The sequence below is a fragment of the Podarcis liolepis genome (genome assembly GCF_965112155.1).
Source record: "Podarcis liolepis genome assembly, chromosome: 3".
Taxonomy (NCBI): Eukaryota; Metazoa; Chordata; class Lepidosauria; order Squamata; family Lacertidae; genus Podarcis; species Podarcis liolepis.
Window position 1 is genome coordinate 124,216,428 of NC_139557.1, and position 21,514 is coordinate 124,237,941.

The 21,514-nt window shown below is 49.6% G+C and overlaps 1 protein-coding gene across 2 annotated transcripts in view; it reads right to left on the minus strand.

Moving 5' to 3' along the window:
• Positions 1-19,566, minus strand: part of GAREM2 (GRB2 associated regulator of MAPK1 subtype 2) — a 30,643-nt gene extending 11,077 nt beyond the window's left edge. The window contains exons 1-2 of one of the 2 annotated variants that reach the window (XM_083494303.1): positions 19,345-19,566; positions 8,664-8,804 (exon numbers count right to left, since the gene is read on the minus strand). In XM_083494303.1, the coding sequence (XP_083350429.1) occupies positions 8,664-8,804; positions 19,345-19,459 (256 nt within the window). In that variant the 5' untranslated portion in view covers positions 19,460-19,566. Of the gene's footprint in view, positions 1-8,663; positions 8,805-9,630; positions 10,062-19,344 lie in introns of those variants that run through there. The other variant, XM_083494304.1, reaches the window with a different exon arrangement.
• Positions 19,567-21,514: the final 1,948 nt, after the last annotated feature.

A 21,514-nucleotide genomic window follows, 5' to 3' on the forward strand; every position in this document is an offset into this window, starting at 1 on the left:
AAGCATTTACTTCCGGGTTTACAGCATTCGAAAACCAAAATGTTCGTCTACAGAGACGTTCAAAAACCAAGGTACTGCTGTATCAGTAAAAAATAATAATCGTTGAAGCGTTCAAAGAATAAAACCATCAATAAACCAAAAATGGATCAAAACATGCATCCACATTCTACATGCCTGAGCAGGCTGTTCTAAACAAAAATCTTTTTTTGCAGGCACTGAAATGAGTACAGTGAAAGCCTGATATCAATAGGCAGGGAGTTCCAAAGGGCAGGTGCTGCCACATTCAACGATCAAGATATTGCAAAGGTGGGGAGGGTCTTAGGTGGTACCTGCAACGCTGCCAGTGCTGCCGATGGATGCAGCCAAGTGGGCGCATGTGGGGCAAGAGAATCACGCAACTAAACTGCTTCCACATTGCACTGATAGTTAGCAGCAATTAGACAAACTGATGGTGGAGAAAGGCTACCAATGACTGCTAGCCCTGATAATTATTAATAATATTTATTGAGTTTATATACCATCCTATAGCCGGAGGTCTCAGGGCAGTTCACAGAAAATATCAAAACATATAATCAGAATGAAAACAACCACCCAATAACATGCCCCCCCCAAGAGCCACAGTTTAAAAGGGTAGAGGATGGCTAGTGATGGCGGTCATTACACGTGTATTGAAAGTGGGGCAGAGTCCCTCTGCGCATGCTCTGTAGCCCCCTTGGCGCTGAAGACAAGGCTCTTCTGTGGGGTTATCCCCATGGAACGTGGCCACCACATTGCACCTATTTTGCAGAGAGTCAATATAGTGAATTAAATCAGCCCCCTCCTTCTCCCCCAGGGGCAGCAGAGGCAAACAGCTGCGTTTATCGGAAGGGGCTCCCTTCTGCCCACCCCACCCCCCGCCTCCAGAAGGTTCCCTGAAGACAGAGAGAGAGACACGGACATCCCAGAACAGAGAGGAAGCGAGCAAGAGATGTCCCGATCAATGAGTCAATTGCTTTCCAATCAATCAGAGCTGGCAGCTAAGCTTGCTGACATAGGGCTGTGTCCCCCGCCTTGGCAAATGGCCTCCGAAAGCTGGTAAGCCCGACAGACATGCCACGCGGGGGTCTGGTGGGCCTTGAAATCATCTCACATGGAAATTCTTTAACTTGCAGACATCCAAGGAAGCTGGGAGATTCGGGGCAAATCAATTAAAGTCTTTCTTCACTCAGCGCATTGTTAAACTGTGTAACTCCCTGCAACAATAGGCGGCGATGGCCACCAACTTGGATGGCATTTAAAGAGGATTAGACAAATTTGTGGAGAAGGAGAGGGCTCTCAATGGCTTCCAGCCACAAGAGGCTCAGGTCCGGATTTAGGTTTGATGAGGCCCTAACCTCCTGAAGGTAATGGGTCCAGCTGTCCTTTGTCAACAACAAATTGCCGCTGTTTTTTGTGTTGTGTATATACTGCAGATGGTGACAGCAGTCAAGAAATTAAAAGACGCCTGCTTCTTGGGAGAAAAGCGATGGCAAACCTAGACAGCATCTTAAAAAGAAGAGACATCACCTTGCCAACAAAGGTTCCTATGGTTCAATCTATGGTTTTCCCAGTAGTGATGTATGGAAGTGAGAGCTGGACCATCAAGAAGGCTGATCGTCCAAGAATGGATGCTTTTGAATTCTGGTGCTGGAGGAGACTCTTGAGAGTCCCATGGACTGCAAGAAGATCAGACCTCTCCATTCTGAAGGAAATCAGCCCTGAGTGCTCACTGGAAGGACAGATCCTGAAGCTGAGGCCCCAAGACTTTGGCCACCTCATGAGAAGAGAAGACTCCCTGGAAAAGACCCTGATGTTGGGAAAGATGGAGGGCACAAGGAGAAGGGGACGACGGAGGACGAGATGGCGGGACAGTGTTCTCAAAGCTACCAGCATGAGTTTGACCCAACTGCAGGAGGCAGTGGAAGACAGGAGTGCCTGGCGTGCTCTGGTCCAGGGGGTCACAAAGAGGCGGACATAACTAAACGACTAAACAACAATATGCTATATAGTAATTTATGGACCTAATAGCTCTCTAAAGCCATTTGCGCATGTTGCCCTGCAACTAGTCCATGCAGAATGTCGGCACCCTATATATAGAAAGGAGCAAACCAGGGATATTTTAGGGAGCAGGCTAGCAGGCGGAGCGCATGACTTACATCCTAGGAGCCTATACAACACAAAACACTGTTGCTGTAGGTAGGCTTTATTTTATTTGGTTTTTATCTTATATTTTGGAAATGTACACCCAGAAGAGGCGAGAAAAGGACGCTGTGTCAGGAGCAAATTGTGCCCTCCTCCCATGAGATTCTTGCCTCCTCTGGATTCCTAAAAGTGGGACTCCCTAGGAACAAAGCTCTTTGCCTCAAAGATGTGGGAACTGGCTACGGTTTACTCAGCCGTGCAGGGAAACGGGGACTGGCTATATTTGCTGAGAAGCCCCCTTCCCTCCCATCACTCGCTCATGGCCCTAGGTTGCCTCGACTCCCCGATTCCAAGCATCTCGCACCCGCTTCCCAGGGCCAAAAGCCTTCTTTACTTTCACTGCCCCCGCCAAAAAAAGATTGCACCTTAAGGCAGGCAAAGACCCCCTCCGCTCCGCAAACATGTCTGTCTCCAGAGCCCACCCCCCTCCTGCAACAGCCCACCCCAACTCCAGCAAACAAGGGGGATGATCGAAGACAGGATACACAGATGGGGAAAAGCTGCTATGAGGATTGGGGGGGGGAGAAGCAGAGTGAGGCAGAGAAGCTGCCCCCCTCCCCACATTCTGGAGACAGCTGTGTCCATCTTCTCTCCAAGGAAGCAGAGATGTGGGAACAGGCTGTAGCAAGGCGGGGTGTGTGTGGGGGTGTGTGTTGTGGCACCAGCTGGAAGAGGAGCAAAGGCAGGATGTGGGGGGGGGGGAAGACTTGTGACTGTTGCAGGAATTTAAGTATAGGTTTTTTTTGGGGGGTTGCCCCTCCAGCAGATATCATGCACATGCAGCCCACTACCAAAACCAGCACAGTCACTTTTGTGACTTTTGTGATTTGTCCCCACAAAACACTTCATCACAGTTTCTTCCTATCTATTCAAAGGGCCTCTGCTGCACGATACCAAATGTAAGAATTCACTGATCAATGTATCTCTGTACTGGCTCACTGGGAAAACTTCAGAAATTCCTATAGACCTGTGAGCTCAGCTACTCAGCAGCCCCTCTGCCTGAGGGATAATTCCTGGTATCCTGATACCTGAGTGCCAGACAGGTAGCCATTCCAGAAATAACAAACCCAGATGAAGACAAAAGGGTGTGATTAACTTGGCTGGGAAACAGGGAAACATCTCTTTTGTTCCACTTGATGGGTGTTTGGTGGAGGGCAAGGGGAACCATGGGGCAGGGTCCAGGATGCTCAGATTCCTGCCACCAGACCTCCCTTTCATGATGTAACCGTGATGTATTAGTGATGTAGTTGGGGGGGTTACAGATAGGTAGCCGTGTTGGTCTGCCATAGTCAAAACAAAAAAATTCCTTCCAGTAGCACCTTAAAGACCAACTAAGTTAGTTCTTGGTATGAGCTTTCGTGTGCAAGCACACTTCTTCAGATACACTTCTTCAGATACTTCTTCAGGTATCTGAAGAAGTGTGCTTGCACACGAAAGCTCATACCAAGAACTAACTTAGTTGGTCTTTAAGGTGCTACTGGAAGGAATTTTTTGTAGTTGGGGGGGCTGTAACATGGGGATTAGCAGCTAATAAAAGTTTGGGTTCTCTTTTGTTCTGGGCTTCCATCCTGTTTCACCTGGTGGCAGGTGGGAGTCCTGTCGCGACAGTCTTCAATCAAGACCAAGCCTCCTGGCTGCTGTTTTGCTCTGGTGTTCCTGGCTGGTGTCCTTGTTTTTGTCCAAGGGAGCCCTCAGATTTCTCCGTTAACGCCACTCAGTCCGTCCCCATTTGCCCTGCTTTGTCCCAGCCAGACCCTGGGAGGCCAAACAGCTAAGGAGTCAGAGCAAGGCAGGAATGAGGTTCCTCGTGCGTTTAGACACAGGTTGGGTGATATTGGCCCATAGGTGGGGAGAGACACACCTCCCAGCTCTGCCAGAATAAAGTGTTGGTCTGCAGGAGCCACTCCCTTGGAGCGGTGGGGGCCTGCTTAGGGGGGCTCAGATTACTGTGGGGTGCAAGACTCCAGTCCCACAAATCTTGCCCGGTATTGTCATCCCACATTAATGCAAGAACAACTAAGAGCCTGTGATGGATCAGGCCATGGCCGTCTGGCCCAGGATCCTGTTCTCACAGGGGTGAACCTGATGCCTGTGGGAAGCCAGCAGTCAGGATCAGGGCCAGATTTAGGCTGGATGAGGCCCTCAGCTACTGGAGGTAACAGGGCCCTTGATATGTCCAGCTGTCCTTTGTCCACAGCAAATTGTCGCTGTTTTTTTGTGTTGAATATATGCTATATGTTAATTTATGGACCTAATAGGTACCTAAAGTCATTTGCACATAACAAAATATGTATTTGATCAAAGTAATTGTTGAACTGAAATAGAATTAAGAAGAAGTGTATTAATAGTGAAATACAACTAAGAAGAAGTTGCTGTTTTAGAGGTTGTTTTTAAAAGTGTGGAACATATTAATCCGTTTTGCATTACGGTACTTTCTATGGGAAAGAGCGCCTTGGTTCTGGAACGCTTTGGTTTTGGAATGGACTTCCGAAACAGATTAAGTTTGAGAACCAAGGTACCACTGTATATAGAAAGGAGCAAACCAGGGATATTTTAGGGAACAGGCTAGCAGGCGGGGCCCATGACTTACATCATAGGACCCTGTACAACACAAAGCACTATTGCTATGCATAGGTTTTATTTTATTTGTCTTTATTTTATATTTTGAAAATGTACATCCAGGTTTTTTTCCCCTTTAATTTTTTTGGGGGGGCCCCAAAGAGACTGGGGCCTTAAGCTAGAGCTTATTTAGCTTATACGTAAATCTGGCACTGATCAGGATCCAAACACAGGAGCAACTGGGCTGTCCAGCAAGGAGCATCCAGGACAGGGGTGGGCAACCTAAGGCCCGGGGGCCGGATCCTGCCCAATCACCTTCTCAATCCGGCTCGCGGACGGTCCGGGAATCAGCGTGTTTTTACATGAGTAGAATGTGTGCTTTTATTTCAAATGCATCTCTGGGTTATTTGTGGGGCATAGGAATTCGTTCCTTCCCCCCACAAATATATATATATATACTCCAGCCCACCACATGGCGTGAGGGATACGGCTGAAAAAGGCTGCTGATCCAGGAGCATTGCAGAGCCATCCATAGCCCTCTTGTCCTCTTTTAAAGTTGGTGCCATCACCGCCTCCTGTGGCAGAGAGTTCCACAGTCTGCACTGCCCTGAATCTTCCAACATTCAGCTTCATGGGATGTGTACTGGTTCTAGTGAGAGACGGCCATTTGCACACCTCTGAGCCAAAACTGACTCTGTGTGTGTATGTGTGTGTTTCAGACAGAAACCTCTTCTCTTTGCCCCCCCCCCCCTTGCCGCCGCACCATCTGCTCCGATTTTATGAATGGGCCAGCCCAGCAGGTTAACACGCTTCCCTGCTCCGCTCCCCTCCTCTCCTGTCCCATTGCCTTCCCCAAGGAACAGCGATTAGCTGGGGCTCCCATGATTTATTCATCCTTGCGCATCATTACCAGAGATGGGAAGCACTTAGCGGGCTCATTAAGGGCCGGGGATGATCTCAACCCTGCTAATTCCCAACTCCCACTTGGGTCACTCTCCTCCTCCTCCTCCTCAGTTCAGGGCCTTCCAGACCGGCGCCAACACTTCCACCCCCCACCACCTCGCTGGCCTTCCACACCAGGCACCTCTTTCCAAGCTCTTGCAAGCCCAGGATTAGGCCTGGCGTGTCCTTAATTCTGCAATCAACCGTGGGTATTATTTTTACACCTGCAGGACCAGGGAGGAGAGGGAGCAAGCTTTGAATGCCAACCCACCCAGAGCCCCCCCTGCGTGCGATGCTGCCAATATTATTATTATTATTATTATTATTATTATTATTTACTTATACCTGGCCCATCTGACTGGGTTACCCCAGCCTTTCTGGGGGGCTTCCAACAAAATACGGAGGTGGGAGAGGGACCTGGAATATTTTGTGGCCAAATTTTGGGCCACCCATACCCAACTGGGTACCTCCAGATAGAATTGCAGAGTTGGAAGGGACCCTAAGGGCTGTCTAGACCAGTGTTTCCCAACCTTGGGCCTCCAGCTGTTTTTGGACTACAACTCCCATCATCCCTAGCTAGCAAGACCAGTGGTCAGGGATGATGGGAATTGTAGTTCAAAAACAGCTGGAGGCCCAAGGTTGGGAAACACTGGTCTAGACCAACCCCCTGCATCACAGGATTCACAGGTGTTTTGAGACACAACTCAATTGCTAATACAATTCTAGGCTGCATCAACAGAGATCTAGTGTCCAGATCAAGCAAAGTCATAGTCCCTCTCTATTCTGCCTTGGTCAGTCCTCAACCTGGAATACTGTGTCCAGTTCTGGGCACCACAATTTAGGAAGGATGTTGACAAGCTGGAAGGTGTGCAGAAGAAGGCAACCAAGAGGATCAAGGGTCTGGAAACTAAGCCATATGATGAACGGTTGAAGGAGTTGGGTATGTTCAGCCTGGAAAAGAGGAGACTGAGAGGAGATAGGATGTTGTTGTTGTTTAGTCATTTAGTCGTGTCCGCCTCTTCGTGACCCCCTGGACCAGAGCACGCCAGGCCCTCCTGTCTTCCACTGCCTCCCGCAGTTTGGTCAGACTCATGCTGGTAGCTTCAAGAACACTGTCCCACCATCTCGTCCTCCGTCGTCCCCTTCTCCTTGTGCCCTCCATCTTTCCCAGCATCAGGGTCTTTTCCAGGGAGTCTTCTCTTCTCATGAGGTGGCCAAAGTCTTGGAGCCTCAGCTTCAGGATCTGTCCTTCCAGTGAGCACTCAGGGCTGATTTCCTTCAGAATGGAGAGGTTTGATCTTCTTGCAGTCCATGGGACTCTCAAGAATCTCCTCCAGCACCATCATTCAAAAGCATCCATTCTTCGGCGATCAGCCTTCTTTATGGTCCAGCTCGCACTTCCATACATCACTACTGGGAAAACCATAGCTTTAACTATACGGACCTTTGTTGGCAAGGTGATGTCTCTGCTTTTTAAGATGCTGTCCAGGTTTGCCATCACCTTTCTCCCAAGAAGCAGGCGTCTTTTAATTTCGTGGCTTCTGTCACCATCTGCAGTGATCATGGAGCCCAAGAAAGTAAAATCTCTCACTGCCTCCATTTCTTCCCCTTCTATTTGACTGGAGGTGATGGGACCAGTGGCCATGATCTTGGGGTTTTTTGATGTTGAGCTTCAGACCATATTTTGCGCTCTCCTCTTTCACCCTCATTAAGAGGTTCTTTAATTCCTCCTCTGACATCAGGAGATAGGATAGCCATCTTCAAATATCTCAAGGGCTGTCACGCAGAAGAGGGAACAATCTTATTTTCTCCTGCTCTGGGGGGCAAGACTTGAACTCATGGCTTCAAATTATAAGAAAGGAGATTCAGACTAAAAACATCAGGAAGAACTTTCTGATGGAAAGAGCTGTTCATCAGTGGAATGGTCTCCCTCAGGAGGTGGTGGCCTCTCCTTCCTTGGAGGTTATTAAGCAGAAGTTGGGTGGCCATCTGTCTCAGATGCTTTAGCTGAGATTCCTGCATTTCTGGGGGTTGGACTAGATGACCCCAAGATCCCTTCCAACTCTACAATTCTAAGATTTTATGATATCCCATCAGTTCAGCTGGCGGAGACTTAATGGCTTATCATTGTGATTCCTGAGGCTGCTGACTAAAAGGTAACTGAAATGATGGATCGCGGAGGAGACCAATTAAAATATATATAACACTCAGTGATCCGTGGCAACCTTGATATTATCAGCACCATGGTCTAACCAACCAAGCTATTCGGGCTGACAAAGTTGGAAGGTACCCCGGCAGTCGTCTAGTCCAACCCCCTGCAATTCAGGAAATCTCAACTCACGGTCTCCCATCCAAGCTGAAATCATAACGGATCCTGCTTAGCTTCGCAAATGTGCTAACAGTTTCACTGCTGCACCATTGTCCTGCAACTAGTGGATCTATGGAGGAATGGCTGGGGACACCCAGCCAGATGGGCAGGGTATAAATTATTATTGTCATTGTTATCCCTCGTATTTACGGGACTTCCTCTCCTAGTCTGCCCCTTAAGGTCCATGAATAACCATAGTTTAGAGGTCCCGGGCCCTAAGGAAGTCAGACTATCCTCCACCACGGCCAGGGCCTTCTCAGTGATGGCTCCAACCTGGTGGAATGCTCTGTCCCATGAGACCAGGGCCCTGCAGGATTTAACCTCCTGCCGTTGGGCCTGTAAGACAGAGCTATTCCGCCTGGCATCGAATAGGTGTTTTAAATTTGTTGTTAGCTGCCCTGAGCCCGGTTTCCTGAACCGGGAAGGGTGGGGTATAAATAAAATATTATTATTATTATTTATTGTTATTGTTATTATTATTATTTATGAGGCCTGCACCACATTCTGGGTCCCTGGGGCTTCCTGGCCCCTCCCCCATCTGACACAGGCTGTGCCCCCTCCCCTGACCCATTACCTGGGTACTGGAGGGGGATGTCAATCTTGGGGCCGATGACGTAGTGTCCCTCCTCCAGGCTATGGGCTGTCACTGTGGTCCACTGGCGGCAGGAGTGGATGAGGAGCACGTCTTGGTCGCTGACCCCTTCCACGTACTCTCCTGCGGCAGGAACAGAGGGAGACATCAGCACAGGGTCCCAGCGATGGTGCCCTCCCCAAGGGTCTCCCTGCCCACCGTTCCCCCCCCCCCCCCGGAGGTGGGTCAGTCTACAAATCTCAGAAAGACAGAGCTGCAAGGGCCATCTAGTCTGACCCATTTGCAATGCAGGAACTGCAGTGGAATCCTTTCGGGATTCTGGAAGCAGCTTTCACTGCCTGCGTGGGGGCAGGTCTGCTTTACACAAAAGATGAGGTTCCCACATTGCAGGGGGTTGGATTTAGTGACCCCTGGAGTCTGACCCAACTCTATGGCTCTGTGGAAATGAAGAGGAGTCTCCATGAACCCTGCAGGGGTTCAAAGAAGGCAGCAACTTCCTTCCCCAGTTGGCTAGCCATGCAGTATTACGACGATGATGATTAATTAATATAATAAATCATAAAGGTAAAGGGACCCCTGACAATTAGGTCCAGTCGTGGCCGACTCTGGGGTTGCGGCGCTCATCTCGCTTTATTGGCCGAGGGAGCCGGTGTACAGCTTCTGGGTCATGTGGCCAGCATGACGAAACCACTTCTGGCGAACCAGAGCAGCACACGGAAACGCCGTTTCCCTTCCCGCCGGAGTGGTACCTATTTATCTACTTGCACTTTGACGTGCTTTCGAACTGCTAGCTTGGCAGGATCAGGGACTGAGCAACGGGAGCTCACCCCGTCGCGGGGAATCGAACTGCCAACCTTCTGATCGGCAAGTCCTAGGCTCTGTGGTTTAACCCGCAGCGCCACCCGTGTCCCTCATAATAATAAATCATATTATTACATTAATATCCCACCTTTCTTCCAAGGAGCTGAAGGCGGCTCACGTATTCTCCTTCTCATTTTATCACAACAGCCCTGTGAGGGAGGCTGGGCTGAGAGGCAGGGATTGGCCCAATGTCACCCGGGGAGCTCCATGGCTGAGCGGGGATTCGAACCCTGGTCTCTCTCCTGTTCTGGGACACCGAGCACTAGGCAACAGAACCCCTCTGTGCAAGATCAGAAAAACATCTTAAAGGCCATTTCGGGAACCACAGCTCACTTCACCCGATGCCAAAAGCCCTTATAGTATTACCAGCTGCAGGTAAAAAGACGTATTGACAACTCCACGTTCCTTACCAACCAAGTTTTACAAGCCCATCTCCCCAAAGACATTAATAGTGGCACATTAAGGATGCAATTTTGAATTCTGGTGCTGGAGGAGACTCTTGAGAGTCCCATGGACTGCAAGAAGATCAAACCTCTCCATTCTGAAAGAAATCAGCCCTGAGTGCTCACGGAAAGGACAGATCGTGAAGTTGAGGTTCCAAGGCTTTGGCCACCTCATGAGAAGAGAAGACTCCCTGGAAAAGACCCAGATGTTGGGAAAGATGGAGGGCACAAGGAGAAGGGGACGGCAGAGGACGAGATGGTTGGACAGTGTTCTCGAAGCTACCAGCATGAGGGAGGCAGTGGAAGACAGGAGGGCCTGGCGTGCTCTGGTCCAGGGGGTCACGAAGAGGCGGACACGACTAAACAACTAAACAACAACAAGGATGCAATAAGAGGCAAAGGCCCATCCAGTCCAGTGTCCTGTTTTCACAGGGGCCAACCAGATGCCCATTATGGGAAACCCACAAGCCGGAGGTTCTCTTCTCCTGGCATTCAGAAATATTGCTGCCTCCATCTGTGGAGACAGAGCCATCCTGGCCAAGAGCCATCAATAGCCCTCTCCTCCTCCATGAATTTGACTGGTCCTCTTTTAAAGCCACCTCAGTTGGTGGCCTTCACTGCCTCCTGTGGCAAGGAGTTCCACAGTTCAACTCTGCACTGAGTGAACACAAAGATTTGATGGACTATGAAAGAACTCAAGGAAAGGAAGCGACTGAAGAACGGATGTACAGGTGAACCAAAAACCAAGAGACGTGTGGTGAATGCTGTGGAAGTCTTTTAGAATATTTTAACTAGGATTTATATATTGTAATGTTTGAAGTATAAATTTGGTATTATTGATTATGAAAAGTATTTTTTTTTTCCTTTCGTCTCTTTTATTTTCTAGTCTGCGTGTTGGAAAATGCGTAGACAAATGTGTTTACAGTGTTATGTATTGATTTTTGTTTCTATTTCTTTTTTCTTTTTATCTTCTTGTAATGTTTAATAAAAAACTAATTAAAAAATCCTTACATAGCGATTCTTTTGAAAAATGACACATCTTTGGTTTTGGGTTTTTAAAATGCTGTATTGCTTTTGTGTAACAAATAAATAGAAGAAAAAGAAGAGTTTGGATTTGATATCCCGCTTTCTCACTGCCCGAAGGAGTCTCAAAGCGGGTAACATTCTCCTTTCCCCTCCTCCCCCACAACAAACACTCTGTGAGGTGAGTGGGGCTGAGAGACTTCAGAGAAGTGTGACTGGCCCAAGGTCACCCAGCAGCTGCATGTGGAGGAGCAGGGAATTGAACCCTGTTCACCAGATTACAAGACTACCGCTCTTAACCACTACACTACACTGGCTCTCAAATAACTATATAAAGTCAAAACCGAAACCCAAAAAACTCTGCACTGCATGAAGAAGTCTTTTCTTTCCTGAATCCTCCAACAAGGACTTTCACACCACAACAGCCAGCTGATAAAAAGACCTAGCGCTTCCCCACCAAGCCAGTTTTGCAAGCCCTGCTCCCCCAACCATTAAGCGAAGCAGACTGATGCCACACAGAAGATCTATTCCACGCCCGAAGTCTGTGGGGCTGCCTGGTTGCAGGACAGCTGCATGGCTGGCTGAAGGGGGCATTTGCAAGGGACTGCCAGCTATGAAAACTCTGAATGCCACAACCCATATGCATGAGGTCCAGGACATTCGCAGGGAAACCAAAATGCTTGTTTGCAAAGCTATTGTACCACCAACCTTACTGTATGCTTGTGAAATGCGGACCACCTATAAACACCATCTCCAACTCCTCAAAAGATTCAGTGTGTCCGAAAAAAATTACATATCACTTGGGCAGACAGGCGAACTAATGCCAGTGTAGAAGAAAAGATCACCAGTGTTGAAGCAATGATTCTTCAACGTCAACTTCGTTGGACTGGTCATGTTGTTCGGATGCCTGATTATCGTCTTCCAAAGCAACTACTCTATTCCAAACTTAAAAATGGAAAGCGTAATGCTGGTGGCCAACAAAAGAGGTTTAAAGACTCTCTCAAGGCAAAACTTTTAAAAATGTAGTATAAACACCGACAACTGGGAAACACTGGCCTGCGAGAGCTCTAATTGGAGAACAGCCTTTTCCAAAGGTGTCATGGGCTTTGAAGACACTCGAACTCAGGACGCAAGGGAGAACCGTGCTAAGAGGAAGGCACGCTTGGCAAATCCACACCATGATCAACTCCTGCCCGGAAACCAATGTCCCCACTGTGGAAGGATGTGTGGATCCAGAATTGGCCTCCACAGTCACTTACGGACTCATTGTTAAAACCGTGTTCATGGAAGACAATCTTCCTCGGCTCTTGAGTGATCACCAAAGAAGATTAGAATAAGAATACATTTTATTAAAACTCCAAATGCCACAACCCACATGCATGCAAAAGCACCAGTCTCCCTGTCTTGAGGTCAGCATCCCAGGAAAGCACAGGGAGAATTTGGACGGCAGGACAGGTAGCCAAGCCAGCAGCCTCTCTGGCCTCCCCTCCGGCCCTCCGAATTGCTCTTCCGACTGCGGGGCTCATCCTCCGCCTCACCCCCCCCCCAGCCAAGCCCAAGGGAGCAGGCCTCTGGCTCTGCCTGCCAAGAGAGAGGCAGGTTGCCCTGGAAACATTTTGCTCTTTGTTCGTGCTCAATGGCCAGAGCTCCAGCCCAAAGGCCTGCCTGCAACAGCCGCCTTATTGGCACCAAATCCGGGACGGAGGCCTCCTGGAGAGGAGGCAGAGTGGGCAAACATTTCGGCGGTACCCCCCCCCCACCGTCCAAAGGCCACAGCTGAGGAAACAGAGGCACCACCCTCTCTGCAAGAGCCCTGGCCCCTGGGAAGGGAAGGCAAGGCCAGGCCAGCTTCAGGTTCAGCCGAGAAACAAAGAATTGCCGAGTTGGAAGGGACACCCGAAGGTCATCCAGTCCAACCCCCTGCAGCAGAAATCACAGCTAAAGAATTCCTGCTTTTAGTTTTCCATTTCAGGCCTAGTTCAAGGGCTGCAAGTGGCCCCCAGTGCCCTTCGTTCGGTTGGTCAATAACCTTTCAGAGGCTCACAAAACATTAGGGCATCATCACCGCCAGTCGACAAACTGTTTTAGAATGTTCAAGACACGGCTAAGTATTGGAAAGGGAATCAGTTACCCTCTAGGGGATAGTGATTGTGTAAGCTTTCAGAATATTTAGAATTAGCCAAACTGACAGATCTAATAAGACGAAAACCAAAAAGTGAAGTGAAGAAGGAATGGGAGTGTCTAAATAAATACCTTAAAAGCCAGGGTTCGAGCACAGAAATCTGGCTGAGTCTGGAATAACCTGGTGATTAGGGTAAGAAAGGATAAGAAAGAGGGATTTATATCTGGAAGCTAGGATAGAAATGTGCTGGAGGTGCTGGGAGAGACTCTTGAGAGTCCCATGGACTGCAAGAAGATCAAACCTCTCCATTCTGAAAGAAATCAGCCCTGAGCGCTCACTGGAAGGACAGATCCTGAAGCTGAGGCTCCGATACTTTGGCCACCTCATGAGAAGAGAAGACTCCCTGGAAAAGACCCTGATGTTGGGGAAGATGGAGGGCACAAGGAGACGTGAACGACAGAGGACGAGATGGTGGGACAGTGTTCTCGAAGCTACCAGCATGAGTTTGACCAAACTGGGGGAGGCAGTGGAAGACAGGAGTGCCTGGCGTGCTCTGGTCCAGGGGGTCACGAAGAGTCGGACACAACTAAACGACTAAACAACAGGATAGAAATGATAAGGTAAACAGGAAGACACAATGAGAGGTAAAGGAGGTGCTGTGGGATTGGTGGAAGTCAATGTTTGTTTTCCTTTTTAGTTTTATATTATTAACTTGTAAGATATGGAATTTTTTTTTGTTTATTTGAATATCAGTTTTTGTGTTTTGCGTATTGTTATTTTTCCGATATTTTTCGTGTTGTTGCTGTGTGGAAAATACCAAGAAAATTTATAATAAAATTAAAAAACAAATAAGAATAAAAATAAAATGTTTGAGACACTTCGTTTACAACATCCCTGCAAGGTTGGCCAATAATGTCACCTCTGGATCGCAGTGGGGAGACAAGGTTTGAGAGAATGGTTTGCTAAAAACCACTCCCAGTGACCATAGGGGCACTTTAAGCTGCTGGTGGGGGGGGAATTCCTTGTGGCTTTCAGATGCTGGCTCCCTTAGCCACAGAATGGCCCATCCAGGAAGGATCTCAGCCCCGCCTCCCTTGAGCCCCTTTGGGTTGGGCTGGATGACCCTTTGGCTCCCTTCCAGCCCCATAATTCTATGATCCCAGGGCTTTCTCTGTGGGAGAAGTAAGGCGGCCAGTCTCTGGGGCTGGGGGCTGGGCCAAGGGGTGCTGGGAGGCCAGCTGTGGCCTCTGCGCTTCCCCAAATGGACCCCCCCCGGCATGCCAGCCACGGTAACCAGGGAAATCTGCTTTGCTTGAAAGCCTTGGCAGCCCTCACCCTGAGGAGAGGAGCCCTTTGTAGGGCTGCAAAGGGGTGGAAAGAGGCTGTGCAAAGGCAAAGAGAGAGAAACAAACGCACACTGCTTATTTTGAAAGTTTAAAAAGCCAGCGCGCCTCACATTCAGAACAACAGAGGTGCAAAACCCTTCGCTGAGCAAAAACAAAGAAAGCGAATTCCCGGAGGCGGCAGCAACCATGGAGACCTGCACACTCAACACCTCCATCCCAATTCAAATCCGGGCCAGGATCCCACCATGCTAACCTTTAGCTGAGATTCCTGCACTGCAGGGGGTTGGACTAGAGGACCGCAGGGGGTCCCTGGGCACCTGGGAAGGGCCCATCTAGTCAGGAAGCTTCTGCCCAAGAGTGGCTGGCAAGATGCTTGCAGGGAATGAAGGCATTCGGGGGTAGACTGTCTTGGAACCTGGAGGTTCAATTCCGCAATCATTGGTTTGAAAGGGAAATGACATGCATTAAGGGCGAGAGGTCTGGTGTTGACTAAGTCAGTGGTCATCCCTCCATCATGGGGCGGTGAGTTCCACCAGTTAACCCTGTGCTGTGTGAAGAAGCATTTTACTTGGTCAGTGTGGCTACCAAGTTCAATGGCTTTGAAAGAGGACAGAACAAATTATTTTCATTATTCTCTGTGTAGATTAGCTAGTATTTATTGCATTGTGAAAAGTGTTAATAAAACTTTATATAAAAAAGGAGCAAGTCAGTGACAAGGAAACTGGAAATCCGGCAGCTGGATGGGAGAAAGGAGCTGGAATGAAATTTCCTCTCCTGCCAACCTGGGAAGTTTTAAATTTTGATATACCCGTATTTTTCGCTCTATAACACGCACCCGACCATAACACACACGTAGTTTTTAGAGGAGGAAAACAAGAAAAAAAATATTCTAAACAAAACAGTGGATGTATGATTTTTGTGGTTCATGCTGTGGCCACAGACATGTGATCTGACGGTGAGTTTGGGGTAGCCCAATGCAAAAATCCTGAGGATCCATGTGGATCCATGCTTTGTAACCACTTTTTTGCACCACTGCGGCCACAGGCAACAGTGGGTGCGTGATTTTTTGGGTGCAAGCTGTAGCCATGGACATGCTATGTGATCTGATGGTGAATTTGGGGTGACCCGGTGCAAAAATCCTGAGGATCCATGTGGATCCGTGCTTTGTAACCACGTTTTAAGTGGGGAAGGAAGGAAAAGCACTCAAGGGACAAGGAACACGCGTGGGGTGGGGTGGAGAAGGATGCTGTTAATAATGCAGAAGAGGGGTATAAGAGGAGAAGGCTCCTCTCCTCTCCCGCTTTGCTTCTTTAAAGCAAGCAGGCTCTCTGTCCCTCTCTCCTCCCCACTCAGCGGCTCTTCTCCCGCTTTGCTGTTTCAAAGCGAGCCACGGAGGAGGGAAGGAAGGGGAATCATGGATCCTCTGCTCACGACTGCAGCAGATCCCCCCCGCCACCCGTAGGCATTCGCTCCATAACACGCACAGACATTTCCCCTTAGTTTCTAGGAGGAAAAAAGTGAGTGTTATGGTGCAAAAAATACAGTATTTTTTTTAGGGGACATGTTAGAAAGGCCCCTACACCAGTAGTCTCAAGCCTCAAACCTTTGTACACAAAACCATTAACCACAGGATCCGCTGGGTGCATTTCTCCACAGCCTTTGCACATATGTCATGAAAGAGACACCTATCAATCCGACAGATGGAAAGGAAGCCTGAGGACATCTAGCCCACCCTCCTCCTGCCAGCAGTGGCCTTCCTCACCTAAAACCCTTTTCCCAAGCGAAGGAGGGGAAACCACCTGTGCTGGGAACAAACTCCAGCCGTAGGCACCCAATATCTGAGGAGCTGCTACATGGAAAATGGAGCAAGCCTGTTTTCTGCTGCTCCAGAGGGGAGGCCCCAATCCAGCGGATTCAAAAGACAGGGAAATTCCAAATGAACATCAGGAATAACTTTCCGACAAGGAGAGCAGTTCATCCGTGGAGCAGTCTCTCTCTGGAGGTTGTGGACTCACCTTGCTTGAAGGTTTTCAAGCAGAGGTTGGAGGGCCACCTTTCAGGGATGCTTGAGCAGAGATTCCTGCATTGCAGGGGGTTGGACTGCATGACCTTTGGGGTCCCTTCCAGCTCCCCAGTTCTATGATCCTTGGATACCTGGGGGGGGGGGAGCTCCCTTCCGGCAGAGGTCTCAAGCATCAGAAGCTGCCCATGAATCACTGAGCAGAGCTTCCCCCTTCCGCTCTCCGCGTCACCAAAGCCCTCCGGTGCCACAGACCCAAGTTGATCCAAACTAACCCTGGCAATTAAGGCTTTCTGGGAAATGATCTATAATGAATTGAAAAAGGTATTTAAATATACCTTCCCTAAGAAACCAGAGGCCTTCCTGTTGGGCATTGTTGGCCAAATGGTGCCAAAGAAGGATAGAACTTTCTTTATGTATGCGGCAACAGCAGCAAGAATACTCATTGCAAAGCACTGGAAGACTCAAGATTTACCCACCCTGGAAGAATGGCAGATGCAACTGATAGATTATATGGAATTGGCAGAAATGACTGGCAGAATCCGAGACCTGGGAAAAGAGTTGGTGGAAGAGGATTGGAAGAAATTTAAAGACTACTTGCAAAAGTATTGCAAATTGTATGAATGTTAGAATGATGCGGGATATAAAGATAATATGGTATTAGTGACATAGTTGAAAGGAGTATGTAAAAATGGTTAACAGAACAAAGGTGAAGTCAGGACAATATTATGTCAAACTCAAACCAAATGAAAAACTGGGGAAAAACTGGAGACATAATAGTGGAAATGTATAATATGAAATAAGATTTGAAAGAAGGTGAGGTATTGCTGAACTAGATTCTGTAAAATGGAACACAGAAAAGGGAGATGCGAGGGAGTCTGAAAAGAAGATTATGAGAATAATATCTAAGAAAGTGGTTTTTTCTTTTTTATGTCTTTTTATGTATTCTTTCTTTTGGTTTTTTTCTTGATGGGCTTTTCACTGTGTGTTTTTTTCTGATTTTTGAGTGGTGTTTTTTCTTTTTCCTATTTTGTATTGTGAAGTTTGCTTTATTGTTTGAAACTTTAATAAATATCTTTAAAAAAACACACACAAACTAACCCTGGCAAAACTTTGTTGGCGCCACTGTGCAGATGCCGACTATCCTAATTTGTCTAGTCCTTTTCCAAAGCCATCTAGGTTGCTGGGTGTCACTGAATCATAGAATCATAGAATCATTGGAATAGACCACAAGGGCCATCGAGTCCAACCCCCTGCCAAGCAGGAAACACCATCAGAGCACTCCTGACATATGGTTGTCAAGCCTCTGCTTAAAGACCTCCAAAGGAGGAGACTCCACCACACTCCCAGGCAGCAAATTCCACTGTCGAACAGCTCTTACTGTCAGGAAGTTCTTCCTAATGTTTAGGTGGCCTACTGCGGGAGGGAGTTCCAGAGTTTAACTGTGTGCCAATGGATTTAATAAACTCAGCAGAAACCCACAATGCCAGCTTGGCCGGAAAGAAACAAGAGGTTGGGAATTCTGTGGTCGCAAGAGGACCGCAACTGCAGCTTACCAGGCTGGCAAAGAGGAGAGTCCCTCGCCTCTCCCCCCCCCCCCAAGCAAACAGGCCTGAAGGCTGGACAGAGGCAGAAAGCGACATCTGTCTGTCTCCCCTGATCTTGGGGGCGGAGGGGGACAGGGCCTAATCCTGCTGTGTCCTTTTTCAGCAATCAGACAGCTTGGGAAAGAAAGGGGTGGGGGGGGGGAGGTTGTATCGTCTGCTGCTGTTTTCCCATCCTTCCCCCGCTCCTGAAATTCATTCCCTGGCAAAGGGGGGGGGGCAGAAAAGAGACAAGCCGGTTCCCCCACCGCATTAGTATGCAAGACGCCACCGACGGCTCAACTCCCCATTCTTCTCACGGTGTACAAAACCCGAAGCCAGCCGGGCAGCCTGCCACGGAAAGCGCCCCCCCCTTTCCCTCTGAAGGGCGGACATCTGCGGGCAAATCCTCCCCAGCAATCACAAGGGAGAGAAAGTGGGGCAGCGGGAGGGAGTAGGGTGACTCTAGGGCGTGGGGAGAGAAAGAGAGTTACCAGGAGACACGACAAAACCACACGTTCCCCCCCGCACCGCACCCAACAGACAAAAACGCACCAGTTTCCAAAGTTCCCCATTGGCACAGGGACCCCCCACAAAAGGGTTAGAAAAAAGCAGATTACAGAAGCCCCCCACCAAAGGCGCTCCCCCACCCCAAGAGCGCGGCAGAAGGAACTGACAGGTCGCCTTGTCCCAATGTGAAATATACGCGGGGACGGGACTCTTTGGCGCCTGGCGCAAAACCAAGAAGGGAGACGAGGGCGCGTAAAGATGGTGATCTTCCAGGTAGGACGAGGACCTGGGGGAGACCCAGCTTCAAATCCCCACTCGGCCATAAAACTCACGGCTCGTCCGCTGCCTCTCCGCCTCACCTGCCTGCCTCGCGGGGTTGTTTTGCTGCGGGGATTAAATGAGGAGGGGGAGCGCCTTTCACGCCCCCTCCAGCTCCTTGGAGATAAAGGCGAGATGCGAATGCAATACAATAAATACACAAGCCGCCCGCCGAGAGCGCGCTGCTACGCTGCTGGTCGGTCCGCGCCCGTCCGAGGCGCCCCGAGGTCCGGCGTGCGCCTGGCTTTGGGTCGGGGACCGCGCGTAACCAAGCAGCCTCGCCGGTAGGAGAAGCGAGGCAGGCGCCTCCGAGCACCGGGATGGGGGGCGGCCCCGAGGGGCTACGCAGGAGAAGGTCCTGGACCAGTCCCCTTGCAGGGGAAACTCCGTCGAAGCGCCCTCCCCGTGCCAAGCGCGCGCAGCCCGCGGAGACGCACCGGGCCCGGGGCGCACAAGAGCCGGGAGGCGGCACTTGGCCACGATGAGGTCCAGCGGCAGCGGCGGCCCGGAGCTCCACGCCACGCGGCCCAGCGCCGCCGCCAGTCGCTCCATGCTGCCCTCCGCCGCCGCCGCCGAGGCATCGCCTTCCCTCCGCCGGAGACGCGCCCGAGCAGCCGCCGCCTCGTCCGCCCCGTCGGGGAAGCAGCCGGCGAGCTCCTTTCGCGCTCCGGACGCCGCTGCTGCCGCCGCCGCCGGGCTGGCTGCTCCCCGGGATGGGATGGGCCAGGCACGCCCCCGGGAGGGGCCGCTTCGACGCCCGCCCCTGCCCCTTACTCCGGGGGAGACCTCTTTGCGCCTGCAAAGGGCCGCAGCATCGGCAAGTTCCTCTTGGGGTGCCCTGCCTGCGTTGCTTACATCATCATTAATCAATCAATTAATTCAAATTACTAGTCGTTTTATTTTGCCCAGGGCAGCTCAAAAAGACTTGCAAACAAAACCCCACAGAGAGGGAGGGGGGCTGTTGGTTTGTGAGAAGGGGTCGTTCTTGTTTTTATTATGCGTTTTGTGCTTTTCTCTTGTCAACCGCCCTGAGATCAAGAGAGGAAGGATATTATTCAGATTTAATAATAATAAAAATAAGCCCAAGCCTGGGTGGGAACTACATCAGAAACATCCCACCCACTTCCAAAGCCCCCCCCCCCCCCCATTAAAGGCCACAGACCTGGCAAGAGAGGAAGGTTTATTGGCTTGTCCTTTGCAGCATTTGTATGGAGATTTTTTTATTGTTCTAGAGTTTGTGGAATTGATTTCCTTCTTCTCAGAGTTGGTGTTTCCCTGTCTGTTTTATGCCATAAGGTGGTCTATGACTGTGTTTAATATAGGCGCATTTCCCCTTTATTTCTGCTTCCTGTCTTTAACCAATTCCTGATCTGACCTTTATTTATTCTTGCCTTTGTCTCCCCCTTTTCCTCAAAGGAGCTTGAGTTGGTGGGCCTGGCTCCCCCCCCCCTTCAATCCCTACAACAACCCTGTGAGGCGGGTCAGGCTGAGAGGCCACTCAGTGAGCTCCATGATGGCCGAGTGGCCATTCAAACCCTGGTCTCTTCCAGGTCATGTCTGATACTCTCCTTGCTACACTGGGACCTTTCCTTTGAGGCAGAGTTCTGTGCCCTTAAGAACCTTAAATCCTGCGGCTTCTGCCTCTTAAAACCCACATAAAGTTATCTGATTAATATTTGTTCCAACTTTATTGTATGATCCTTTTTCATAGAATCCCAGAGTTTGAAGAGACCACAAGGGCCATCGAGTCCAACCCCCTGCCAAGCAGGAAACACCATCAGAGCACTCCTGACATATGGTTGTCAAGCCTCTGCTTAAAGACCTCCAAAGCAGGAGACTCCACCACACTCCTTGGCAGCAAATTCCACTGTCAAACAGCTCTTGCTGTCAGGAAGTTCTTCCTAATGTTGAGGTGGAATCTTCTTTCTTGTAGTTTGGCTCCATTGCTCCGTGTCCGCTTCTCTGGAGCAGCAGAAAACAACCTTTCTCCCTCCTCTATGTGACATCCTTTTATATATTTGAACATGGCTCTCATATCACCCCTTAACCTCCTCTTCTCCAGGCTAAACATGCCCAGCTCCCTTAGCCATTCCTCATAAGGCATCGTTTCCAGGCCTTGGACCATTTTGGTTGCCCTCCTCTGGACACGTTCCAGTTTGTCCAGTTTGTCAGTGTCCTTCTTGAACTGTGGTGCCCAGAACTGGACACAGTACTCCAGGTGAGGTCTGACCAGAGCAGAATACAGTGGCACTATTACTTCCCTTGATCTAGATGCTATGCTCCTATTGATGCAGCCCAGAATTGCATTGGCACTGTTGGCTCATGTCAAGTTTTTCTCCCCTCTCAGTTTATTGCTATCAGAAAACAGGCTTCCGTAGTAACCCTGCCCCAGCAGTGGTATTTTGGGGAGCTGGGATAGTCACCCTCCTCTAGACATAGGCCTAGGGAAACATTTTGCAAGACAGCAGGAGCAGCTTTGCAGAGCCTGAAGCATCTGAGGAACACCCCCCCCCCACTTTCTCTTGAGCCTGCTCCTTCCAAACTCATTTTTTTACACAGACCACATGGCAGAATGCCTCCCGTGTCAACCAGCAAAGGAGGAAAGGC